At 51.5% G+C, this 25,410-nt stretch overlaps 3 protein-coding genes across 4 annotated transcripts; 2 read left to right on the forward strand and 1 right to left on the reverse strand.

Annotated features, from left to right (window-relative positions):
* Window positions 1-1,608: 1,608 nt before the first annotated feature.
* Window positions 1,609-5,573, forward strand: FICD (FIC domain protein adenylyltransferase). Its single transcript, XM_081966256.1, has 3 exons — window positions 1,609-1,691; window positions 2,084-2,440; window positions 3,235-5,573. Exons 2-3 carry the CDS (start codon window positions 2,134-2,136, stop codon window positions 4,329-4,331), a joined length of 1,404 nt encoding a protein of 467 aa, XP_081822382.1. The 5' UTR covers window positions 1,609-1,691; window positions 2,084-2,133; the 3' UTR covers window positions 4,332-5,573.
* A 521-nt stretch (window positions 5,574-6,094) lies between these two features.
* Window positions 6,095-19,209, reverse strand: SART3 (spliceosome associated factor 3, U4/U6 recycling protein). 2 transcript variants are annotated; one of them, XM_081966716.1, is made up of 20 exons: window positions 19,102-19,209; window positions 18,414-18,721; window positions 16,680-16,806; window positions 15,354-15,458; window positions 14,962-15,146; window positions 14,340-14,445; window positions 13,488-13,612; window positions 12,933-13,088; window positions 12,351-12,489; window positions 11,896-12,003; window positions 11,614-11,691; window positions 11,460-11,518; window positions 11,234-11,343; window positions 10,508-10,620; window positions 10,332-10,408; window positions 9,666-9,924; window positions 8,462-8,925; window positions 7,828-7,980; window positions 7,498-7,679; window positions 6,095-7,062 (listed from the first exon to the last, which is right to left on the reverse strand). In XM_081966716.1, the coding sequence occupies exons 2-20, from the start codon at window positions 18,585-18,587 to the stop codon at window positions 6,903-6,905; spliced, it is 2,880 nt and encodes a 959-aa protein (XP_081822842.1). In that variant the 5' UTR covers window positions 18,588-18,721; window positions 19,102-19,209; the 3' UTR covers window positions 6,095-6,902. The 2 variants fall into 2 exon arrangements, with proteins under 2 accessions (XP_081822842.1, XP_081822841.1); XM_081966715.1 differs by lacking the exon at window positions 19,102-19,209 and having other exon boundaries at window positions 18,414-18,831.
* On the forward strand, window positions 19,175-21,839 carry ISCU (iron-sulfur cluster assembly enzyme). The gene is made up of 5 exons (XM_081966717.1): window positions 19,175-19,372; window positions 20,337-20,450; window positions 20,550-20,660; window positions 20,860-20,938; window positions 21,081-21,839. The coding sequence occupies exons 1-5, from the start codon at window positions 19,190-19,192 to the stop codon at window positions 21,176-21,178; spliced, it is 585 nt and encodes a 194-aa protein (XP_081822843.1). The 5' UTR covers window positions 19,175-19,189; the 3' UTR covers window positions 21,179-21,839.
* The last annotated feature ends 3,571 nt before the right edge of the window (window positions 21,840-25,410 follow it).

A 25,410-nucleotide genomic window follows, 5' to 3' on the forward strand; every position in this document is an offset into this window, starting at 1 on the left:
GACTCGAAGAAGCACTAACAGCTGGGAAACTGGGACCCCCACCAGAAAATCTCACGCTTTGGCAAAAAAGATATTTGGCAAGCAGATATTTCTGCAAGCAATAAACAGATCAATTATTGAATACCCTTCTCTCCATTGGAGGAACTCGAGAGAAATCAGAGGCAAGTGCGGCTTCTGGGGTTTTATTTGTTCATTTCCCTTAAGGAAGAAAAAACCTTGCATGTTTGAAATATGTCGTGGATCAGCCTGGCAGGTAAACAAATCGTGCAGTCTAAGCCTTTTCCCACAATTAATCCACCTGTCAATAAATGTCACCATTTTTATTGCCTCTCCTGGAGGAAAACAGCCAACTCCAAAGCTCCCTTCTGGTTGTGGCCAGGTAGAGAAGCTGCCTGGTTTCTTGCCAACCATTTTCACTGTGGTGGCAATGTCAAGATCCGTAACTGGCTAAGTCAAGGGAGGGTGAAGGAAGCAGCTCAGCGAATGCCAGTCTCTGCTGCCATCTCTCGGCAGGGGACTCTGCCTGCCCGGCCTGAACATTCCCTTCTTGTGGTACCAATTTTGCTCTGCTTCACCCGTAGATGGAGAGGGAAGCTTTGCCAACCAGCAATCGTGAGAATCCCTGAGGTTTTTATCTCCATGCTCACCTGCTCCTTTGCACTTCCAATCAGTATTTTGATGTTCCCCTCTGCAGATCTTGCAATTTTTTTCTGTTCTGAATTGTTTCATTAGCCGTTTAAATATAACTTTGGTACCATGAAGCCATTTGCAACTCCAAGCAACCACCCAGATTCTTTTCTCTATATATTTATTTAGAAACAAAACAGAACATCTACATTCAATATGATACAAGCGTGCCACAAATCATATAACACACATAACGTCAACGTGTATTAATTGCTGCAGTGGTTTCATTCAATAACCAATCCTGCCAAAAGCTCTCCTTAAAAAGAAATAAAAAGAAAGCGACAAAGACGCGGATTTCATCATAAAGCCGAGTCTCTGATATGAAGAAGCGGGTCTCTCTCCGCTTCCGACGTACCACGCGGATCCCGTGTTAGCCTTGGCAAGTTTGGGGAAAATGACGTCATAAACTTTCAGGCTTCCGGATGTGACGAAATACTTCGCTTCCCTGCCCAAAACAAACATGGCCGCGCCGGCTTTCTGCAGCGGAAGTTATCCTGTTTGGAGCGAGTGATGCTCGGAAGATAAAGCAGGGGGTCTTTCGCCCCCCCCCCCGAGAAAAGGGGCAATTTGCGCCCACAAAGTGTGGCGCACCCTCCGCTTCCTCCCCCCTCTCCCGTCTCCTTGACAACGCACTTCCCTCTTATTTTTTTAATCCGCGCGCCCCGCCTCCGCCTCCTTCCCATTGGTCCAAAGGCGCCTTTTTCCGATGGACGTGGAAATAAGCCAATCGCGTTCCTCCACGAAGACAAGCCTCTCGGGCTTTGCGTCTTCGCCTCCTCCCCCTCCCTCTCCGAAAGGAGGCGAGACACGAAGGGAGACCGACAGTCCGGAACAGCCAATGGCAAGTGAAGAAGGGCCGTCGGTGAAGGCGGGGCAGAAGAAGTGAGCCTTGCGGTGGCCAATCGCAAGGCAGGATAATGAGGAAGGGCGTGTTGAGAGGCGGAGCCGGAAGAGAAACTTTGGTGGGTGATGGAGGAATGCGGGGCAGAGGGAGCCGGCTCTAGGTAAGGGCGGGAGGTGGGGGGAGGGAAGGAATAGGGGGGGGGTCTGGGGAGGGGTCAGATTGGGGAAGAACCAAGGGGGGGAGAGGAGGGTCAGATGGGGCCTCCTGGGAAAGAGGGGAGGGGAGGGGGTCTTTTAGAGGAGGGGGAGAGAGGTAGGGGGAGAGAAGGAATATGGGGCGGAGTCTGGGGAGGGGTCAGACTGGGGAAGAACCAAGGGGGGAGGGGAGGGGGGGCCAGGCTGGGGGGCAGGTCAGCCTCTGCTGCCAGAGCCTAGTTAGTGGTGGCTTCTCCAGCCAAGACCCGGGTCAGATGGGTTGTGTGACTGACTGAGGAGAGTCACTTGGGGGGCTACTTGCTAAACCCCCCCCCCCTTTCCTTCCTTCCTTCCTCAGGTGAGACCCTCCAGAAGGATGATGTGGCACCCGCTGTTCCTGGCGCCCAGATGAAGTTGGCCTCCATGGCAGCCGCGGTGACGGTGGTGGAGCCAGACCTGAAATGGGTCTCCCTCTGGCTCCGGGCCCGTTGGGCAGCAGTGCTCGTGGCGGTGCTGGCGGCTCTCCTGGTGGTGCTGCTTCCGGTGCTGCTGGTGGAGGGGCAGTGCCAGGCGGTCCTGAAGGGCTGGGCCTTCCTGAGGAGCCAGCTGGGGCTGGGCTACGTGGGCATCGCCACCTACACGGGGCAGACCACCGAGCTCAGCGTGACCTCCGGCGGGTTGGAGCTGATGGTGCTGAAGGCCAAAGTCTCCCCAGGTCTGTCTCTGGAGTGGCCCCCTCCAATTTGCTCTCTAAAAGAACCCCAATCCAGGAGAATAATTGTGGGCGGAAATGTGGGGCCCTTGGTGATGAGGCTACTCCCACTGATGAAGTTACCTAGCTGGGTTATGAAACGTCTGCAAGGAAACAGTCAAGCTCAGGAGCACCAAGGAGCCCTCCCTCATCTCTAAAGATGGGGCGACCCACAAGGCTTCTGTGTTGCTTCTGGCGTCTGGCACTCCTTGGAATGTGCTTTGTTTTGAGTGTGTTCGGTTGTGTGGTGCCTGGTAGGTTGCAAGTAAACAATCTCACCAATCTCTCCCTCCTGTTATCCCTGTGCTGGCGTGTTGGAGGCCAGGACTCTGATGGAGAATGTTAGGCGCTCCCCCTCAATTGCACGCAGAGGCATTCAGTGGAGGAAGTTGAACCTAACAAGAGCCCCCCCTCCCCTATTTTCCAGGTTTAGGCTGCATTTTGAGAAGTACTTTCCTTTAGCTGCTGTTCCTGAATTGCTTAGCCAGCTGATTTCTTTGGGGTTGTGAAGGTGCAGGAAAGAATCCATAGATGCTTCAGTACAAAGCACAGAATATCCAAAGCTAACTGAAACAGCGTGAAATTCAGGTTAGATTGAGTGGTCTAGCAAAGGAGGGTAGAAATGCTTTGCCTCTAGTTCAGGGGTGTCCCAGCATTGCTGGGGGAGGAATTCTGGGAGTTGAAGCCTGACCCAGATGTCTCCGCAGAACAGGTGGCTTGAACAAAAGGCTCCTAACGGTGGTTTTGCTTCGTTTCAGAGGTCAGATTAGAAGCCAAGGCAGCCTTGCACCAGGCGCTGGAGATGAAGAGGCAAGGGAAGCGCGAGAAAGCTCAGAAGCTCTTCCTGCACGCCCTCAAAATGGACCCCGACTACGTGGATGCCTTGACCGAGTTTGGCCTCTTCTCCGAGGAGGAGAAGGACATCATACAGGCCGACTACCTGTACTCCAAAGCCTTGACCATCTCCCCACACAACAAAAAGGCTCTGGTCAGCCGGGACCGGACGTTGCCCCTGGTGGAAGAAATCGACCAGAGGTTCTTCAGCATCATCGACAGCAAAGTCCGGAAGGTCCTCTCCATCCCCAAAGGCAACTCCGCTCTGCGGAGGGTGATGGAGGAGTCCTACTACCACCACATCTACCACACGGTGGCCATCGAGGGCAACACCCTGACCCTCGCTGAGATCCGGCACATCATCGAGACCCGTTACGCAGTTCCTGGGAAAAGCCTGGAGGAGCAGAACGAGGTCATCGGCATGCACGCTGCCATGAAGTACGTCAACACCACCCTTCTCTCCCGGATCGGCTCCGTCTCCCTGCCGGACATCCTGGAGATTCATCGGAGAGTCCTGGGCTACGTGGACCCCATCGAAGCGGGCCGATTTAGGACTACCCAGGTGTTTGTTGGCCACCACCTCCCGCCCCACCCTCGCGACGTGGAGAAGCAGATGCTGGAGTTCGTGCAGTGGATCAACTCCGAGGACGCCATGGGCCTGCACCCCGTTGAGTTCGCCGCTCTGGCTCACTACAAGCTGGTGTACATTCACCCGTTTGTGGACGGCAACGGGAGGACCTCCCGTCTCCTGATGAACCTGATCCTGATGCAGGCCGGCTACCCCCCCATCACCATCCGGAAGGAGCAGCGGGCCGAGTACTACCACGCCTTGGAGGTGGCCAACGAAGGGGATGTCCGGCCCTTCATCCGCCTGATTGCCAAATGCACGGAGACCACCCTCGACATGCTCCTCTTTGCCACCACGGAGCATTCCGTGGGCCTCCCCGAAGCGCAGGATGGGGGCAGTGGCAGCTGCAGTGCCGGCTGCAAGCAGACCATCTCGCTCAAAACTCGGACCTGAACGCTGGTAGTGAAGGACGCCCCCTGTGGGAGGAGAGCTGGAAAAGCACTTTCTGTAAAACATTTCATTTATTTATGTCTTTAAGTTAAACTGTTTAATGCAGCGGCCTCTCCATATTTATTACCCCCATTAGGCCCCGAGTAACTCGTCTAATTTTATTGCAAAAGGGAACAGGTCAGATCTTACCACCACAGAGCTGCTTCCCTGGCTGGTTAAGCACCAAGCAGGACTGCTTCAGCTGGAAAAATCCAACCACCGGGTCAGCTTTCTGGCTAAAGATGGTCAGATATGGAAAATGCGGCTGTTACTTTGCCCAGCCAAGCCTGGTTGAGGAGTTCATCCTTAGTCCTTAGTGAACTGATGCAGTTTTGGTATTGTTCAGTTTGCTAAACCTTGGGGAGGGCCCAGCCTCCCTCCCACCTGTTGAGGAAAAGGGGGGGAGGGAGCTTGTGTGAAGTCCACAAAGCTGCAACTTCACCTGCCCCCCCCCCCCTTGTGTTTGTGGCAGTTTCACATCTGAAACTAAACCAGCTTCCTGCCTGCCAGTGCCTTGACTTTCATTTGTGCTGAATTGTGCCTTAGCTCTTCCCCAGCAGAACCACTCCAGGCCCTCTCAGTTCAGGCCAGAACCTAAAGAGAAGCCTGTGGGCTTTGGGCTGCTCCTTAGAAACAGACAAAAGCAAAACCGTAAGGAACTGACTACGCAATACCACAGCAGCCTCCTCTTTGAAAGTTGGGGGTAAACCACGTTTGCTGGTTGGCTCTGGTGTGGGATTGTCTGTGGGAAAAGCCTATCCAGCCTCAAAGGGCTTCTTAAACTCCTCCTCTGATAGCACTTTACTTCCGTTCTACTTGGAATGTACAAAGGTGGCTGCCTGAGATTCCAAAGGAGAAACGGTTGAGGTGGGGTCTGCGTGCTTTTTGTTAAGCTGAAAAGACAACATCCCCATGCACAACCGGTCCACCTGAATGAGCCCCTGCCCTCCTCCTGCCCACATTCTGGACTCAGCCTCTTGCCATCTTGGTTGCCCCTGGGAAGAACCCACACGCGTCGGGGCAGGCGTGATCCGATCTCAAGTCGGTCCACACCTGCCCTTCTTAGTCTACTTCTATCTAAGCCAAGCCGGGCAGGTACAAGCATAACGCAGCGTGTGAAATAGGAGCAGCGGCTAACAAAAATGCTTCTGTACAACCGTTTTGCAGTCTGTTCATATTTGGTTGGTTGCAATAAAGAGATTTCCCGACTCGTGTTCTTTTTTTAAAAAAAAAATGTAAAGAGGACTGCATCTTCCCCCTCACAGCTCCCAGGTAGGCAAAATTAGTGCCATTTTACAAGCACCCAAAAATAGTTACTCAAAATAAGATGGGCAGCCTGGAGCGCTGAGATTTCATGTGTGATATTGTTTAGTTTGCAAGGAAGGGAGCGGAATTGTCTACTTCTGTGCGTTGCTTTTGTGAACAAGGGATTGGGTGTTAATTTTCCATGCCCGCCCTGCTTCCTACTCCTTGTTGGCAGCAACCCTCCGCGTGCCTTAGGCCAGGTGCTGAGGCAGGAACAACGCAAGCGGGAAAGGCAGCCGCCCAGGTAAGCCCTTCGGGCACCCAGGGCCTGCCTAGCTACAAAAGAGGATTGCTAGGCTTGAAGTCCAACAAATGGGAGGAGCCCAGGGTGAGGGAGGGTCTCCCTAAGAACGGTTTAAAGGTTCACAATGCAAACTCTTTGCCCTTGGCTCGATTCAGCAGGTCAAATAAGCAAGCCATGCTCAATTTGCAAGAAGAACTTTAATGAACCCAGAGGAGGAACGCCACAGGCTCACGCTTTACATTGTATAAAAAACAAAACATTGCAAGCCAAACATCTCGAGAACCAAGAGGGGCCTGGCTAGAGACCCTTACAGGAACCAAGAAAAGAGAAACATCGAAGCGGAGCAGGGGGTCTGTCCCTCTAGAGCCAGGTCAGAGAAAGCTCAAAAGTAGCCATCCAGAAAGAGGTACGGATTATAGGTATATATCAAAAAAGCAGACTGGGCAAAGGGGTCAGTAGAAACGCCTCCCCTTCTATCCCAATGCTGAAATAGGCTATTATGGTGAACATCATCTCTTTACAAGCCTTTGGGTACATGAGAAGGCGCTGGGCTCGTCCGTGGCTCGTTTTGCGCGCAACGGAGGAAGCGTCGCAAAGCTGCCCGACTTCGCTCAGCGCCTGTGGTGGGATTTGTACAAACCAGATCAAGACTCAATTCACATGAGACTCTTCATTTGGAGAACAGTTGAAAAAAACCCAACTATTAAATAAAACATGCTGTGTTCAGCCTCAAAAGTGAGTGCCACACAAACCCCCAATATGAGGAAACATGTAAAGCCATTTTTCCCACAAATTCCTCAAAACACCCACCCACCCCCCAACTCAGTAACTTTGCCCTGGGGCGCTCCGAGGGGGTGGGGCACCGACACCTCCCTCTTCGGCCGCTTGGCGGATGAAAAAGTCCAAATTGGAATCGGAGGGGAACCATGATCGGCCGCTACGGGGAAAAAACAGCCAAGGGGGCCCAGGGGGTCCTCGGCAGCGGCTCACTTCTTCAGGAGCATCTTGGCGAAGTCCGCGTTGGTCATCATCTTGGGCGTTTCCGCGGGCGGGGCGGGCGGGCTCTGCCCGCTGCCGTTCTCTGCCTCACTTGCTGGGTTGTTGTGACGCTGCAAGGCACGAGGGACCATCTCCAGCTTGTGACGGCTGAGGAAAGAGAGGATTTAGGGCGCTTACAAAAGGGGCGTAGAAGATAAAAGTCTCAATGCTGTGGAGGGATGGAGCCCAGGCTGCCACGGCCAGAGCTTCCCCAATCCTAGTTTGAAAGCCCCTTGAGCTGCCGGGTGCTTCCTTCTGAGCAATCCAGAGCTGGCCTTATCCATTTCTCTGTTTCCAAAGAGACGTTTCTGCCTCCCTGTGGTCTCGTGCCACGTCATTTATCTTTTTAAACAAATCTAGCTGATGTTGTAAGTAAGTATAAAAGCTTAATACATAAAATAAAAAACCCAACTGATTTCCCAGCCACCTGAAGTTCCAAAATGGGAAAAACCTCCACAAGGCTTCGGTTAAATAAATACCCTTTGCTTAAATAAGGCTGGAGAAACCTTCTTCGGTCTGGAGTTCTGGGTTCAAAACACTCACCGGCCACCAGCCTTCTGGAAACTCTGATTCTGACTCTGGGATTCCGGCTTCTCGGGAACTTTTCGGGACGGAGGATTGCTGATGGCAACTTTGATGACGTGGCCCTTTACGGCCATCCCGTCCATTTTCAGAAGCGCCTGGGAGGCCTGCGCTTCGTTTTCAAAATCCACGTAGGCCAAGCCCTGAGGGGAGAAACACAGCGAGACGATCAACACTCCGGACTCCTCCTCCTCCTCCTCCAAGCGCAGCACTCTAATGTTGAACCTTAGCAAGACCAACGTCCCACCCTGGGTGAGCAGGGCAGGGCAGCCCCCGCCCCCAAAAGCGCACCTTGGGCTTGCCAGCTCGGTTGGTGACCAGCCGAAGTTCCTTCACCGTCCCGTGGGCTTTGCAGATCTTCTCCAGTTCCTCTTTTGTGCATGAAAAGGGCAGGCCGGAGATGAAGAGTTTGTGTTTCTCAAGAGCCGTGCTGTACTTGAACACCTGCAAGGACACCAAGGAAGGAAACTCAAGCACAGGCCTAAAAAGGGTGTGTGTGTGTGGTGTGTGTGTGTGTGTGTGTGTGTGTTCTTTTAACCAATGCAAAGTTTCACGCTTCTCATGTCAGGCTCAAGCTTCTGATCTTCAGCCTTCTTTCTAAAGCAGGGGTCTCTAAACTTGGCAACTTTTAAGACTTGTGGACTTTTAATTCCCAGAATTCCCCAGTCACCAAAGCAAAGGGATGTTTCCCCTGCTGCAGTGAGGGGAATTCTGGGAGTTGAAGTCCACAAGTCTTTAAAGTTGCCTCATTTGGAGACCTCAGGTCTCAAGGGAAATCCCACATCTGTTTCATGCACACAAGGACAGCCTGGCGACCGAAGTGACCCTGCGAAGGCGCTCTGGCTGGCTGCTTCCGCCCACTTCAGGAGCCTCGGACTGGCTGACCCTGCCCCCCCCCTCCCATGGGCAACGGCAAGAGGGGCACCTTGAAATCCGGGTTCTTGCTCTTGTCCACGTAGGGAGAGATGAAGATGGGCCTGCCTTCCACCACAGTCCGGTCCAGCTTGAAGGCCTGCAGAGCCGACCCCTCGTCCCTGAACTCCACGTAGCAGTAGCCCCGGAAGGCCCCTTTGTTGCTGTAGATGGAGCGGACTTCGGCCACTTCCCCACAGCTGGCAAAGAGGGCTCGGAGCTTGACCTCCGGGTCGGTCATTCTGTAGGCGAGGTTGCTGATGAAGATGGTGAGGCGCTCCTTCTTGCTGTCGTGAAGGACTTTGGGGGCGTCCTTCCACTTGGCCGCTGCTCCCTCTTCCTTTGCCTTGGCGTCGCCCTTCTTTCCAGAGAGGCCCAGCTCCACCTCCAGATCCGTGTTCCTCTGCAGCGTCATCTCCTCCTCTTCCACTTCGCACTGATCGTGGCACTCCATCTGCCTCTTGGCAGGCACTTCCGCTGCTCAGGGGAACAGGAAGGGATTCAGAGGTCTGCAAAGGACCTGCCCGCGGGGGGGGAACGGCTCATCAGTTAAAGACACAGAGCCTGCCAGCTGGAAAGCTGACAGCCCGTGTTCGAGACCTGTGCAACAGGCTGAGCTCCCGTTATTTCCCCAGCACCCGGCCGTTTGAAAGCACACCCATGCCAACAGATAGGGACCACCCTTCAGAGGGGAAGTGACACCGTTCTGTGAGCCTTTGGCACCGAGTCACGTGGGTTCCCTGACCACAGAAATGTCTTTGGAGAACACTGGCTCTCCAGCACCGCCTCCTACAAGTTGGGCACGGCTTCTACCTTTCAAAGCACCTGCTCTGCGGCCACAGAAGAAGCACAAGCGAAGGGCACGGCTGCTTCCCTCGACTGAGGTGCTCCACCTCCCAGCCACTGGCCCACGAGCACAAAAGGAGTCCTGGCAGGGGCCGTACTGGTGCATCCTCTTTCCCTTTCCCAGGCACGCGTTTTAGGCACGAGGGCCCTCGCCTGGCCAGGCTGCTTCTGCGCCCACTAAGGTGCCTCCCGACATGATGGCTTCGGAGATCCTCTGTAAGGCCTGTTTTGGCCAAAGGCCAGCTCAGACCACGCTTGGATTCTCCCCTCCCCGATTCCACTTTCCTTCTCACCCAGAAGCATCCCGTGGGGACTCAAGCACCCAAACCCCGAAGCAGAGCACAGGACCCCAGCCATGCTGCCACCGCTACCTTCTTCCTCCTGCCACCATTCGCCACAGCAGGGTGCCTTCCGCTTGACTCCGGCTCTGGCCCTCTTTCTTTTGCGGGATTTCCTCTTCCTCTTCACTTCCTTGGGCTGCTCTGCTTTCTCTTCCTCCAGGTAGGCCAGGGAAGCCTCTTCCTTCCATCCCTGGTCGGCCAGGGAAGCCTCTTCCTTCCTTCCCTGGTTGGCCAGGGAAGCCTCTTCCTTCCATCCCTGGTCAGCCAGGGAAGCCTCCTTCTGTGCCGCCTATCAGGACAAATGGCCCCATCAGCAGACGCTCCAATCCGGTCCTTTCTTCCCCTGGCAAGGTGTCTGCAGCCCCTTTTTGTTGTTGCTGCTGCCGCCAAGCCTGGCATGCCTGTTCAGAGGCATCGCTTGGGAGCAATGCAGGAAGGGAACGTGGGAGGCCTTGGGGGCTGCGCCGCTCATTCACGAGGGGAAGAGAATTAAGAGTAAAACCCTCCCTGGATCCTTCCAATGGGGAGATGTTTAGATCTACTGCGCCCGGGACTCTGCAGCAGCAAAGCTTCCATCCATCATTGTTCAGCTTTCTACTCCTAACTACAGGAGGCTTTCAAAAAGCTGGTAGGACCCCCCACCCTGCCTTTACTTTCAAGAGGGGAGTTCCTGTTTTTCCCAAACAGCCCCTTCACCTTTTCTCTCTGCTGTTTCACTCGAGCCAAACGGGTTTCCGTCCTCTGAACTGCCGTGTCCCATTGTTCCAAAGTGCCTGCGAGGGGACAGGAGAGGGAGGTCGGCTCTCTCCTCCCTTCCAGAAAGCTCCCAAATATCAACCTGAGCAGGAAGTGGAAGGCAGGGGGCTGCTCACCTTCGACTCTCTCCAGAGTGAGCAGCACCTCGCAGACGTGTTCGGGGTAGTCCTGAGTACATTGCACGGCCCGGTACAAAGCTTTCCTGCAGTGGGGGGTATCCCCGTGTGCCCTGCAGCCAGAGGAGACAGGAGAAGGGGTGCAGTCATCAACACCCAAGGAGACACAGCTGAGCCAAACCTTGGGAAACCCCCCACCCACCCAAAGAAAGGAAAGCTGGGGAGGCCCTGGTGGGAAAACAGCAGGTGTGCAGCACCCCACAACACCTCCCAGCTGGGCCCACCAAGCAAAACCTTCTGGTCATCATTTGGGACTGAAGAATGAATTATTTCTGGTTGCGTAGGATCAATGGCTCCTCTTCCACACGTTTTCCCTATGTCAGCCCCACACCAGCCCTGAGTAAGCTCGCATTTCCAGTCCTCTCCCAGCACATTGGAGCATGGTGGCTCCCGTGCTTAGGATGCGGAGGTCAGCAAAGCCCACGCTTGAGACCCAAGTGCTGCTGCGCAGCGGAGCGAGCTCCTGTCCTTCGCTCCAGCTCCTTGTCGAGGACATGAAAGGAGGCCCATCCGGGCATCTCCCAGTCAACGGTGATGTCACTGGCTCTTCCTTCCAACCCGGAAGACTTAAACGGGGCCTCTGACCCAAACAGGGCGGGGCTTCCAAGCACCTGACAAGAACAGAGCGCTGGTCACGGGCCGAAAGGAAGAGAGGCTCCCTCTTACCGCTCCAGGTTGTAGTACTCCAGCCACATGTTGGCATATTTTGCGTTCCCTTTCGCCATGATGAAGTCCCAGAGTTCTCGCGCTTTCTGCATGTTGTTGCAAAAGCGAGCCTAGGGAGGGGGAATGGCCCCCGATTAATATAATCTGAAAATATCCACGGGTAACCTCCACCCCACCCCCCCGAGGTCAGCAAATAAAAGCAAACAACAAGGTGAGTGAAGGTCACCTCAATCCTGGCCCAGGTCTGCATGAGGCTACAGGAAGGGTTTCCGCTGTGAATAACCCCTGCAGGCAAACAGAAATAAGCCACGATTATTTCTGCCAGCAACGCTAATCCCTGCGGCAGAAAAACCTTGTTTTCTAAACAAAAGGCAACCTACGTTCCTCGACGTTTTGCTTTAAATGTTTGATGGCACGACCAAAGGCCGACCGAAGCTCTTCCAGCTCCTTACTCGAGTCTGAAAAACAGAGAGGAGAAAGCGTGGCCATTCAGAAGCCACCCCTGGAGTACTAGCTTTCCAGAAGCAAGGTGTTTTTTCCTCCAAAGGGGGGAGTATTCAGGCCATGTCGCCCTGGGGCAAAGGTTACTCCTTCCTGGGAGCTGGAAGAGTGGGGCTGCCTCAGAGTGCTTGTGATTAGCACCTTCCTCCCCCCGTTATCACCTTGGGCAAAGTCCACTCTTCTCCGAAGAAAATCAAGGTATGCCTGCCAGATTTCCAAGTAATCGGTGGCCTTAGTGAAGCGGGCTTTTAAGCCCTTCTCAAATGTTTCTAATAGAGAGAGGAGGGGAGAGAGAAGAAATAAGGGCAAACGCAGCTTCAGCAGCCCAAGCCCTCCCCTCGCCACAGCCTTGAATTCTCCGCCTGAGCCAGGTGGAGGCCTCACAGACAGAGGGACACAGCCTACACCCTCCTCTCCCTTCCCAGCACGGGGCCTGGGGAGCAGGCAGAGAGGCTCCGGGTTAAGAAGATAAATGAAACCAGCCAATGTCTCCCGACAAAGCCTGCAGCTTGGAGAAGCTCCTGCAAACTGGATCGGGAGGGTTGTGTGGCTTCCAAGGCCGTGAAGCCCCCACCCGAGAAGACTTTCGTAGCCGTAACGGTTCTTTGGATCCTACCTGAGATCGCCTGATGTTCCATGCGATGCCTCTCCATGGCCAACAGGTACTGGCTCCACAGCTTGACGGCCCAAGGGCAATTCCTGACCGCTCGCTCATAAGCGGAAAGCACCACCTCCTTCACCTTCAACTGCTTGTCCTACAAAGGGAATCAGGTTTAAAGCTGGTTTAGAGCCGGGCTAACTGTGGTTCTGTGTCACACAGAAGGGGGCATTTCATGCTGCAACGCTTGGGGGGGGGGGGGGGGAATCCCTGCTCAGAGGCACCTTGAGCACTTCATAGAGAAAGGGTATCTGAAAGAGGGGAGAGGGCTTTTATTAAACTCTCAGAAGCACCGGGAAGGCTGAAGACTACATCGAGTGGACACTTGTCCCTCTGCAGAGCTAGCACTATCAAATAATCTGCAATAAAGCTTTTGTGCAGACCTGTTACCCTGCGTGCCCCGAATTTCCTGAGGTTCTGAAGTTCTTTTAACAAGAATGACTCTGGTTAACCCGAACAACTGACGAGGACCAGGAAGGCTCTTTCGCAGAAGGACATGAGGCTGGAGGAGGAGGGAGCCTGCTGATGGCAGACGCTTACCAAGTACTGAGTGTACTGCACCCAGAGGTGCGACACAAGGCAGTTCTCGCCCAGGGCACGCTCAAACACCAGCTGAATGCGAGTTGGATCCCCCATCTTTATTTCGAAGCCGATGTAAGCTAGATATTCGTACAGCTTTGGGGTTTTAGCTATCAGCTGGAACAACAAGAGAGGAAGAAAGCTCTTTAGGGAAAGTAGAACAGGGGAAAGAAAGCATTAAGAAGCAAGACCAAAAAAGGCTGCATTGCATTGGTCAGCGTAAAACTCATTTTTTTAAAAAAAGGGGGTGGTGGAAGGGGGACAATCCCAGAAAGTTCTGAAAAAGAGAACCATTTAGATACCACCAATTTGACCCAGACTTAAAAGCAGTTTTGTTCCTCCTTCCCTGGCAAGCTTGAGGGCAATTTCCAGATTCTTCCCATGGTGTCACCCTATAAAAATACCTTCCAAAGGAAAATTGGAAGCCCAGCAGAAGAACCAAGGGAACACGCTGCCACTTGGAAGGAAGCGCCTTAAAGGGAGGGTGGGCAACACGGCCCTGGGGAAGCTACTTACCAGAGCCTCTTCGTAAGGCTTGTACTTCTGCAACTGATTCAAAGCCTTTACATAGTTTTGCATGACTGTCTCCGGGATCGGCTCCTCGGACCAGTTTTCGTATTCCAAAAATGTGGATTCCATATCTCCAGGAAGAGAGACAAGCCCGTGTCAGCCAAGAAAGGGAACACAGACTCCCAAGCCCTTCCCTCGCCTTAAGCCTCCCCTGTGGCTGCTTCGGCTTTTGGTGCCCTATGCAAAACTCAGCCAACGATGCCTTCAAGGAACAAGAAGCCAAAGGATTTTAGCTAAAATGTTTAAAAATATGTCTAGCAAGTGTTGGAAATGTAATTTAAAAATGGGCACATTTTATCATGTGGTGGATTTGTGTTAAACAAAAAAAAAATTGGGCAAAAATACACAGATGGCTAGAAAAGATAATAGGGAAACATGTAGATTTTAAATCTGAACTGTTTTTATTAGGGATGATATCAGAAAAAGCTTGATAAGAAAAGTATGTATTTAATATCACATGTCTTAAGAGCAGCGAGGGTTGTCCGCACTATATTGGAAGAAAGAAGAAACCACAAGACAAAGACACTGGATTGTGAAGAATGTAAACAGGCTTGTATTGAAAATCAAACAGAAAGAAAAGAAGACACGGATTATTATCAAACATAGAACTTATTTTACCAGTGGTTGGAAAAAAGGGATGGCGATTAAGAATAGGATATGTATGGCTAAGCACTATGAAATGTAGTTAATAAAAAATTTATTAAATTTATTTCTTAAAAAAAGAAGCCGAAGGATTTGGGGGCAGGCCTTGGGCTGAGAGGCAAGCGATAAAGGTGATCCTTTGCAGGTGATCCTTACCTAACAAGGGAACCCCCAGCTGCCGATGATAGATCGAGTGTATCTTCTCCAGCTGTGCCTTGATGTTCTGCTGCTGCTCAGGGGTTGGGACACTGCCCGGTGCTGGCTGCCAGGGGAGGAACAAAGTACACAGATCAGTCTTTGTCCTAAGAGGAGCCGAGTCCCCAAAGCAGCTAAAAGATGCATGTGCAGGAATAGTTTAAAAAAGACGCCTCCCAATCCTGGGTCAGAAACGGGCACTGCGGAGCGAGCCCTTGCCATTCCAGATGCCCAGAGACTGAGCTCTGGTAGAGCGCTGTTAAAGTGCAGTACTGCAGGCGAAACTCTGCCCACAGCCTGGAGTTCCATCTCGACGGGGCTCAAGGTTGACTCAGTCTTCTATCCTCCCGAGGTCGGTAAAATGAGGACCCGGATAGTTGGGGTTTGCAACATGCAAATAATACTTCAAGATGGTAAACCGCCCAGAGGGCGCTGGAGAACTGTACGGGATGGCATAAAAGCCTAAATGCTAAAATGCCACGGCTATCTTTTCTCTGACACTTCCTGCAAAACACGCACGCTCTCTGGGAAATCATCACCTGACCAAACTCCACGCAGCGGAGTGCGGCATGCCAGGGCTTACCTGCATGGTCGCCAATATGGCATTTTCAAATTCCCGATAGGCCTCCCAAATAGCGGCTCCTTTGGTCACATGGAGGCCAACTGCGATGAGCGCCCGTTCCAGGATTGTGCGAACTCTCGCGATCCCTCCTTCCTGACCGATGCCCCCAATAGAGTACTGGGCGTACTCCAGCCAGATTTTAGGACCTAGAAAACAAGCACAGGAGGGGGAGGGGAATCACTTTGGGGGGCTTTTGGGGAAAGAAGCTGAAGTTAACTTTGCATTTTTCATTTCCTCCAGCAGAGTACGTTCTTCGGAGAACCTGTTGCACCTTGAATCTACCTATTTTGGTGCTGTTTATCTCCGCTTGTTTGAGTATGCCTGAAAGAATATCCATTTAAGAGTAAACTTACAGATGTAGTCTTTCACAGCTCTCTCAAAAAGTTCGTAAATCTTCTCCCGCTCCGAGTCCTTATTAGCCAGCTGAATCTCATCCTTCAGCCACTCTAACCACAGCTCTGTGAACAAGGGACAAAGCCCAAGAGGGTTACCAGAGTTTACTCTGGAAAACGATATTGCTAAATAACATATTATTAAGGCAGAGCCAAATATATATATGTAGTTTTGGTTAAAATGACTAGTGATTATTAGTAGAATATATGCATGTGCGTGTTTGTTCCATTAAATTCAAGAGGGTTTACATCTGAACAGATGTTCACACAGCTACGTTCTACTTACATCTCAAGAAACCCAACTCTTCTCTGAAACAAACTTAACCTGAATAATTCTCTAAAGCAAATGCTCTGGAGTTTTGCTTGGTTTCCATCTTGATGGCGCCAAACATCTGGCGGCAATTAAGTGGTGCCACAAGTAAATCACTAGTCATTTTAACTAAAATTACAGCAAAGCTGCCATTTTTAATGCATCCCAGAAAACGGAAGATAAAACGGGTGACTTAATTAAGAAACCTCAGCTTTCATTTAAAAGCCCCACAAAATGTTTGCCAGGAAAGCTTCTACTCGCTGGAGGTTTGGCGGTTGAGAGAATCTTGAATATTACTCTTCAAATTGCCAAAACAACCCCCCCCCCCCCGGATATGGGGGAACGAGCAAAGGCAATGGCATAGAGACCACAGCAGCATGTGCACATTTAACAGGCTCCACAGCACTACAAATTGCTGTACATTTTCATCCAAGGATGTATTCTCTGATGCTGCCAAAACTGGACCAGTGTGAATGCAAGTCTGCTTTCCTTTTAAGGTTTTCAAGCAATTCTACCTAGCCTGTACAGTACAAAATGGAGTGTCTATAGCCCCATCCCCAGTACATCAGCAGGATTGCATATCTCCCCTAAAGTATTCTTAGAGTCTCTCTCGGGAGGGAGGAATACCAAGTCTGGTTATTTTTAACAGAGACACTAAGACAAAAAGAGCAGTATTTTTTAAAAAAAAAACTCTGCCACAACATCAAGGGAGATGGGGAAATATAACTGTGTGTGTGTGTGTGTGTGTGTGTACATATACATATATATGGTTATATAACCACCCAGCTGTTTTTTATTAAGCACATCAATAGAAAACGCACTCTATATGCAAACTTTACCAGTAACAACAATTTCATTTACGGAGTAAAAAATTTTTTTTTGTGATCACCCACTATCTGATCTCAATTTATGTTTTACAAAACAAAACAGAGTATATCAAAATTTGAATTTTTGCAAAACCGAAAAACTTTTCCTACCTTCAGTGAGAGGAAAAATCTTGCTCATGTCTTGGCGGGCATTGTGAAGGTCATAGTCAAGTGTTTGCTGCCGCAGCAGTTTTATCAGATCCAGGTGAGTGTTATAATCATAGGGATTTTCAGATAGCTAAAAAAACATGGTCAAAACAGTCGTTTTATTTACACAGTTCTATAGAAACCTACCTAAAAGCTACTGATGATTGCCATCCAGGGATTTTGGAAAATGTTACTTATTATGGAATAAACAGGCACAAAGACCACGAGGGTTTCCAATGCAGCACATTAATTATCTTGGGCCAGGTACAATATGCCACTGCTTGGGAACGTCTCATAGTCAAGGTCCCAAAGCGAATCATGAGGTACGGATTCCACTAGAGATCCCTAATCCGGTGTTAGACCAAGAAACGCCTGCAGTTTATGGGCCATTTAGAGTGGAGCCAAGAAGGAAAGAAATCCTTTTCTGGGCCGCCTGGCTGCACTTGCGACTCTCAGCGGAGTCCTAACCCCTTAAGACTTCCAATTTCAGTCCCTGCAAGATAAAAAGGTCTAAATGCAAAATTCGCATCGACTGATGCAGAATATCATGACTAGCAAATTTAGGTAAACTCAGCTCCAATTTACAGAGGAGGCAAAATCTGTGAAGGTTGCTCTGCCATCAATCATCGTTGCATGTGACAGTCCTCGACTTACAACAGCTTGTTAGTGTCTGTTCAAAAGTTACAACAGCCAGGGGGGGGGGGGGAGTGACTCAGGGCTATTTTTTTGCACTTAAAACCTTTGCAGCCTCCCTTCGGTCACGTAATTAAACTTCAGGCTCACAATTGTATTTGAACAAATTGGAAAATGGGAAAAATTCCCTCAGAGGGAGCGGCAATTAAAAAAATATTAGACTCTGCAGAAATGAACTGATTAACATTGGCAATTAAAAGGGAAGGAAGAATTGGCATATTATAAGATACGGGAGTGTTTTTATCATTGGATAGAAAATGAATATAGGCAAAAACAGAGAACTGAATAAATTGGGAAAGAAAACAGAATTATAGGGGAGGAGTTGAATTAAAAAGCAATTGAAATGTAAAGGTAAATGGAAAGATAAGAATATATTAAAAATGATGTAAATGTTAAATGTGATGACACAAAAATTGTACTCAGATGACACACCGTAAGATTCATGAGGGAAGAGTGGTGATGGAAAAATAAAAATAAATTACACAGAAAAAAGCAAACAAAAACTTCAGGTTCACATTTACGACCGCCGCAGCTTCTGGGAGGTTCACGTGATCCCCCTTTTGCGACCTTCCAACAAGCAAAGTCGATGGGGAAGACCCGGATTCACTTAACGACTGGTTTACTTAACTTAGCAACCACGGTGAATTTATACTAATGTGTCACTAGCTTAATGACAACAGGAAAGGTCGTAAAGCAGGGCAAAACGTATTTTAACAACTGCCTCGCTTGGCCACGGAAATTTCGGACTCCGTTGGGGTCGTAGGTCGAGGACTAGCCGTGTTGGGGAAAGCAGAGGGGTCCCTGCCTGCCCCTCCCCCATGCCTCCCCTCCAAAGGCCTTCGGGGCAGGGCAGGGGCTCCTGGCGAAGAGGAACAGCCTCGTAGGCGGCCTCCCTTCCTCTCGCCCCCCCCTTCATTCCTATTCCCAGGCGCCCCGCCCCACCCGAGGAAGCAGAAAAAGAGGGGAGTGGGCGTGGCCCACCTGCAAGAAGCCCCGCCCCCTCACCTTATCCTGCAGGCGGACGATCTCGGCGTCTGCCAAACTATCCTGATAGCGGCGTTCGAGGTCGTCGTCATCGTTCTCGGAGTCGTCGATGGGGCGGTCGTCGGAGTCCCTCGCCGCATCCAAGAGCTCGATAAGTTGTGAGAGGGCCGAATCCGAGTCCTCCACGTCCGACATCGCGCCCACCGGCGGCCGCCTTCGCTGCGCCCCCTGGCAGGACCCCCTCGCGCGCGCGACACGAGCCTCCGGGCTGCCCCGAGCGGCGCCTGATCCGGGAAGAAGCCCACCAGAAGAGAGCCGGGCGCCTGAACCTTGAAAGAGAGGCGATTTTCGGCGTGAAGTGGGATCTTCCGCTGCAGGCCGAGCGGGCGCGGGAAGAACTCCCGAAAGGGAAGGGCAGTGCTGGGCCCCGCTCCAGACAGGCACTCACGGAGGGCAGCCCTGGGGAAGGGGGCCTCAGGGATGCCGCAAAGAGCCCTGGGAGGAGCAAGCGGCCCCCCACCGTGCAACGAGGGGGCGGGGCTAACCCATGCACCACGAGGGGGCAGAATGAAAACGAAATAAAACCGATATAAAATGAAAATGCCCGGATTTTCTCATTCGGGGGGAGGAGGGGAGGAGGCAGCGCTTACGTCTCCTGAAGCGGAGGCTCGGCTGCTTTTTCCCGCGGCCTCAGAGGCGCAAGAAATACCTGGCACGCAGCGAGCGGTTAAGCTCCCTCCTCGAAGGCCAAGGGGGCGTGGCTTGGCGGCTCCGCGCCTTCTCCTTGGCGCGCCGTGATGGCGTCACGGGCGCGTCGCCCCGCCCCTTCTGTTTACCCTGCGTGCGTCCCCCAGCGGCAGCAGCGCAGCGACTGCGAAACGGACAAGATGGCGGCGCTGCGAGCAAGCGGCGTTAGGGTCGCGGCGCTCCTCAGGCCCGGCCTGGCCCGTCCTCCTCCGGCCGCCGGCTACCACGAGAAGGTGGGCCGGGCCTAGAGAGGGAAGGCGGGAGACGTTCCTCCCCGCACCGGAGGGACTACAACTCCCATCGCTCCCGATAACGGGAGCCGCAGCCCCGCCCCTTTCACGACCCAGGCTGTCAAAGGCTTTGAGGACGCGGGTTCCCGTCAAAGTAGACACGTGTCTGTACCGGGGAGGAAGGGAGTATGGGCTGGGTGCCGGCCGGGGCTTGTGGGGCGGGGAGTTGGAGGGAGCCCCGTCCACCCGCCGCCTCCCTCGAGAAGGAAGGGCAGGGCAGGGCCGGGCGCTTTCTGCTTCCTGTGGGCGGAGGAGGGAGAAGAAAGAAGAAGCCGGAGGTGCTGGGTTTCCTTCTCCCCGGTTCCTCCTCTTGGGTCGCCTCTCCCTCAAAAGCAGCAAAAGGGCGTTGAGCGAAACTCAAAACTGCCCCGAGATTGGCTGGGCCTGATCCTGGGGAGGGAGGCTGAACAGAAAGAAGGGGGGCCAAGAGTCCCGATCGCCTGGGATCCGTTCTTGGCTTGCTTTTCAGCCGCTGGTGGGCGAAAAAGCCTCCCAACCTCACTTTCACCCTGTTTCCCCGAAAATAAGCCCTCCCCGGATAATAAGCCCCATGTGGCTTTTGAGCACATGCAGCAAAATAAGCCCTCCCCGAAAACATTGCAACACAGCAGCAGCCATGAGGTGACCACACTCACCACCACCTGCACCTCAAAAATAGTAAGACCTCCCTGAAAATAAAGCCAAGCGCTTATTTCAGGGCTCAAAAGAAAATAAGACCCTGTCTTCTTTTTGGGGAAACACGGTAGGGAACTCGTCAATCACCTGTCGCAACCTCCAAACAAGCTGAGAGGGGGAAGAGAGGAATCCTGCGTTATTTGGGGAGGCTTCTCTTGCCCCTCTTCTATGAGGAGGATTCTCTCAGCTCCTGAAGGATTGTCCTGTTTTCACCCTGAATTTTCCCTTTCAGGTGGTAGATCACTACGAGAATCCCAGGAATGTCGGTTCCCTGGACAAGGGGGCGAAGAACGTGGGGACTGGCCTGGTGGGGGCTCCAGCCTGCGGTGACGTCATGAAACTGCAAGTAAGCAAAAGCCCTGCTTTTCTCAGCCTGCCCAGCCTGTCCCCGTTACGTTAGCCTTGCTAACAGGCCAGTAATTGGGGTCTTTGTAACTGCCCTCAGATCGAGGTGGACGAAAACGGAAAAATCATTGATGCCAGGTTTAAGACGTTTGGCTGTGGGTCAGCAATCGCTTCGAGTTCTTTGGCGACGGAGTGGGTGAAAGGAAAGACGGTACGTGCTGTCCGTTCCAGATCCTTGGCCATGTTTTTTATTAGAGTCCCGGCCCGTCTTCCATCTTTTTCATTTGTGAACCTTCAGCCTTGGTGGGGCATATTCTCGTGTAAAATAAAGTGAGAAACTCTTTGTAAGCAAGATCCTTGGGAAAGAGTTACCTAGGCCTTGCTAAACTCTCAATTTGGGTCAATTTCAGGTTGATGAAGCCTTGAAGATAAAAAACACAGATATTGCTAAAGAGCTTTGCCTGCCGCCAGTAAAACTGCACTGCTCAAGTGAGTAGGGTTTTCACTGTTGATTGCGTTCCTGGAACCCTTTGTTTTCCCCACAAAGGGGGAAAAAAGAGCATCACACATTTCTAAGCTCTGACAGTTTCTCTCTCTCTCTCTCTCTCTCTCTCTCTCTCCTTCTCTCTAGTGCTGGCAGAAGATGCCATCAAGGCTGCCTTGGCGGATTACAAGTTGAAGCAGGGGTCAAACCCATCTGGACCTGAGAAGAGCGCAGCCAGTATGTAGGGCTCCTTTGCATCTCAAGACCTGGGAGCCAGCTTCCCTTCATTCCACTTGTAGCCTCAGCACGATACCTTAGGCGCTTGATCCATCAACCATTTGGAAAGACGCACAACTCATACGCACAATGTTAAGACTGTACTAGAGCCAACAGGATAGACTGACTTTGCTGCAGCTTTTTGCTCTTGGCTTCTTTTCCTTTTATCTGTGTGAAAGATCTTCGTCTGAGATTTGATTTGTAGCCTTAGGGATGGCCACCAAAACGGAGGGGGGGGGGGTGTTAAAGTTGTCTCTTACTTACAAAGAAAAGTCCCAGGGCCATTTCAGGTACGATCCTTGAGTCCACAGGGACAGGCAGTGATGTATGGCATCCCAGTGTTCTCCTTCCAGGGGTAGATTTAAAGCAGTATGGAGGCTCTTTTGCCTTACAACTAAAATTCTGGTCCTTGATTTGGGGGGTAAGAGCAGTGTGGTTTTATGTTGCTGCTTTACACGAGGGATCGACCTGATAACTACAGTAAAGGTTTCTCTGCTATTTTCTAGATTAGAATTATAAAGAAGGGAATATATTTTTATTTCACCTGATTGTTAATACACAAATTTCAGATTTGTTTGTTGTTCAGCTTGTGCAACACATGCAAAGATAATATATGTTTGTTCTAAAGAACGATGAGTTCTTTTAATTTGCGTTTTCTTTATTTATCTCACACCTTTACTATTTTCATAAGTAACTCAAAGTGGAGAACATACCTAATACTCCTTCCTCCTTGTTTCCCTATAACAAGAACCCTCTGAGATGGGTTGGGCTGAGAGATAGGGACCGACCCAAAGTCACCCAGCCAGCCTTCATGGCTAAGCAGGAGTAGAATTCACATCTCCTGGCTTCTAGCCTGGTGACTTAACCACGAGGCCAGACTACCCATCTGCCAGCGAACAGTTGCTTGTTGGCTGGGGAATTCTGGGAGTTGAAGTCCACACATCTTCAAGGTGCCAAGCTTGAGAAATACTGCACCACATTTTTTATCAGTCCTAATGACATTTTGGCATTTTTCACCCTGATGCCTGGTGGTATCTATCAGCTTGTGCTCATTCCCAAAAACCTGATAGAAGTGGACTGTCTGACATAGATTGGAAAACCAGCAGGAGAGAATAGCAGGATATGCACCAGTTTCTCAGCACATGCAAAACGGCACCTGCTGCTGCTGCTGCTGCTGCTCTTGACTCTCTCTCTCTCTTTTTTTAATCTGCCTAATGAGAACAAGAGGCTCTGTAGAAGGCGCCAGAAGGGAGTCTTTTTAAATTAGGGGTCCATTGACGTGTCCAGGCTGGTGGTGGGATGGAGACAGCCCCAATGTGGCAATTCCCTTCTGCGAAGGCTACCCAAGCCAGCGAAACCTGGCCCTGCATTCTTCAGGGGCCAGGGAGAAGTGCATGCTGACAGACAGGCCAAGGTTTTTCACCCCTCCTGTCTGCCTGGTGCCAGCTGCCACCCTGTATTTGGGATCATTTAATCAGCAGCTCAGGTTTCCAACCAAAACAGTCCTCAGCTGCCGAAGCTCCGTCTGCCTGCCATTGAACCCAGCAACTGGATAATCCACTCGGAAGCCACCCCGGTCAACAATAGGCCTCCCCACCCAAAGGCAAAAAAGGAGATGCTTAAAAATAAACCCCCCTGAGATATTTTGCCGAAAGGGATGGATCGACCCATTTTAGGCTGCCCAAGTTTTAGAATCGAGTTTTCTTTCCCATAGCAGATGATATTTCTATTTCTCCCCTTTGAAAAGCTCTCCAAGAAACAAAGCTTAGATAGTCACGGTGTTGCTTTTCTCTTTTCAATCTTCTTGGATGCTCGACAAACGCATCCCTGTTGCCCAAGCTCTCCGGCAGTTTGTTCCGGCAGCTTGGCATGCCAGTTGGGGCGACATCCTGGTTTATGACCAAATGCAAGCCCAGTTTAAAGGCAGACTCTGCAATGGAGAGCCAGAGGGGCTCTTGCTTTCAATAGTGCAAGGAAGGGCAGCTGAGGAGCCTTCGGCTGAAGCTCTCCTTGGAGGAAGGCGGTCAGAAATGAAAGGAGTAGATGTTCTCCAACTCTCTGCCTGCCATAAATATTGGGCAGATTTCTCTAAATCTGGACCATGCCGGCCACAAGATAACTCACAGCAACTGCTAAATTACAACCCTCCTTTTGTTCCAGGAACGGCCCAAAACTTCAGTGCTCCCAGCAGCCATTTTGAGTCTTGAGGTTTCTCCTGAATTCGGGATCAGCATTTCATGCCGTCTTTGCATGCCCTGCCCTGCCGAATGGCAGAAGTTTGAATCGGGCTGTCTTCCCCCTAACCCTAACCCTAACCGTAACCCCCCCCCCCAAGCACTATCAAAAGTGGCAGGTGGTGCCACTGGTACCTGGTCAACATCTCCACCTTCCCCACTCCCTCCTCAGAAAACATGTCCCCTTTATAAGTTCTCTGAGTCCAGAGGGGGAGAAGCGTCTAGGAAACAGACCTTTTCCCTGCTCGGTGGTGCTTAAAAAGCGTTGCAGATTTTGTTCCTTAAAAGCAGCCTGACCAAATGCTCCCAAGTTCAGCTCTTTTGTGCTCAGAGAAAGGGAGGGGGGGGGGAATAATTGGGGAGGGATGTTTAGTTTTGCACACTCCTATCTCTCCTTCGCAAGCACACACATCCGTGTTTTTTGGCAACTGACCTTGCCATGGGGTTGTTGCTTCTGCTTCTGAGAAATTACGCAAATTGCAAATGTTAAGGCTTTCTCTGCAGGAGGACCTTGACGTAAACTGGAGACAGGCTGTGCCAGCAGATCAAGACTCAGGGGGTCTTAAATCAGGGCTGGGCTTTCAGGGTTGAAAGCATGCAGAGAGGAAAGAGGTGCACCCCAGTCTTCTGCCCTCTTGCTGATGAAAAGGGGCCCAAACTGGACTCCAGGTGAGCTGTCACAAGCCAAAGGTGCGAGGAAGGGTTGCAGCTCCCCTTAAAGGACCCAGAAAGGGAGTCTGTCTCCACTTTCAGCTAGGTCAGTGGTTCTCAACCTTCCCAATGCCATGACTCTTTAATACAGTTCCTCGTGTTGTGGTGTCCCCCAACCATAAAATTGGTGTCTCGGTTCCTAAGACCATCAAAAATATGTGTGTTCCGATGGTCTTAGGCGACCCCTGTGAAAGGGTCGTTTGACCCCCAAAGGGGTCCTGACCCACAGGTTGAGAACCACTGAGCTAGGTGGATATGATACCCACATCTGAACAAGGAGAGATCCAACTTGGAACTGAGAAATTTCCTGACCGTGAGAACAATTCATCAGTGGAACGATTTGCCTACAGAAGTTGGTGGATGTTCCGTCACTGGAGGTCTTCAAGAAGAGATTAGAGAATGGAAAGGGTCTCCTTGAGCATGGGGTTGTACTAGATGACCTCCAAGGTCCCTTCCAACTCGGTTATTCTGTGTGATTTGCATTTGGACAGAGCACTTAGACAAAAAAAAAAAAGTCAAGAAATGGGGGCTGGGAGATTCCCCTCCACGAAGGATAAATCTCTCTGGAGATTGTCAACCATCCAGGTCATTGGTTGTCCCAAAGATGCTTTTCAAAAGACAACTAGACTTTTTTTTTCTTTGAAAGCATTTCGCTTCTCATCCAAGAAGCCTCTTCAGTTCTGATGGAACCGTAGGGAACAAAAGCTGCAAATAGAAATAGAACCAGCAGTTCCATTGAAAAGCACCTTTGGGACAATCCTGAAGGAGAGGGGCCCAAATATTTTGCCACCCTTCCCAAGCAGGGCCTGCCTGCCCTTGTTTCATTGCAAGCAGAAGGGGAGCAAAGGGGAAGACAGAGATGGCAAGGGGAGGGCCTGGCAGTGCCAATTAGGTCAGAAAAGCAGCATCACGTCACCCCTGGTGCCTGCTAGAAGACCCCGGACCACCCTCAAGGCCTGTTTCCCTCCACTCCAGTCCTCCCCTTGGCTGAGCTTGCAGCTTTCAAAGGCGGCAGAAATTCCCCCAAATACCGCAGCACGGCAGAGTCCGGAGCGCCCGATTGGAAGACGGAGGAAATCTCCATCCGGAGGCCCCTGTGATGCTCTCTCTCTGGCCCAAGAATGCCGGCTATTTCCTCTTTTAATCCCAGGGGAGAAAGACGTTTCATAGTAATGTTTGCTCCCTCTTTCCAGTCTAGCCACCAAGACTGAAAAGTTAACCCGCCCAAGGGAGGGTTGGAGAAGCTTTGGGGGCTG

Source organism: Natrix helvetica (assembly GCF_964273705.1).
Source record: "Natrix helvetica genome assembly, chromosome: 14".
In the NCBI taxonomy this organism is placed as follows: domain Eukaryota; kingdom Metazoa; phylum Chordata; class Lepidosauria; order Squamata; family Natricidae; genus Natrix; species Natrix helvetica.

Excerpts from the sequence above, each read along its gene's own strand:
- FICD (XM_081966256.1), top strand. The coding sequence starts at position 2,134 with ATGAAGTTGGCCTCCATGGCAGCCGCGGTGACGGTGGTGGAGCCAGAC. Across the intron at positions 2,441-3,234 it reads GAAGGCCAAAGTCTCCCCAG|AGGTCAGATTAGAAGCCAAG; the intron begins GTCTGTCTCTGG and ends GCTTCGTTTCAG.
- SART3 (XM_081966716.1), bottom strand. The coding sequence starts at position 18,587 with ATGTCGGACGTGGAGGACTCGGATTCGGCCCTCTCACAACTTATCGAG. Across the intron at positions 9,925-10,331 it reads TGAAACAGCAGAGAGAAAAG|GCGGCACAGAAGGAGGCTTC; the intron begins GTGAAGGGGCTG and ends TTGTCCTGATAG. Across the intron at positions 8,926-9,665 it reads ATGGTGGCAGGAGGAAGAAG|CGGAAGTGCCTGCCAAGAGG; the intron begins GTAGCGGTGGCA and ends TCCCCTGAGCAG.
- ISCU (XM_081966717.1), top strand. The coding sequence starts at position 19,190 with ATGGCGTCACGGGCGCGTCGCCCCGCCCCTTCTGTTTACCCTGCGTGC. Across the intron at positions 20,661-20,859 it reads AGTGGGTGAAAGGAAAGACG|GTTGATGAAGCCTTGAAGAT; the intron begins GTACGTGCTGTC and ends GGTCAATTTCAG. Across the intron at positions 20,939-21,080 it reads AGTAAAACTGCACTGCTCAA|TGCTGGCAGAAGATGCCATC; the intron begins GTGAGTAGGGTT and ends CCTTCTCTCTAG.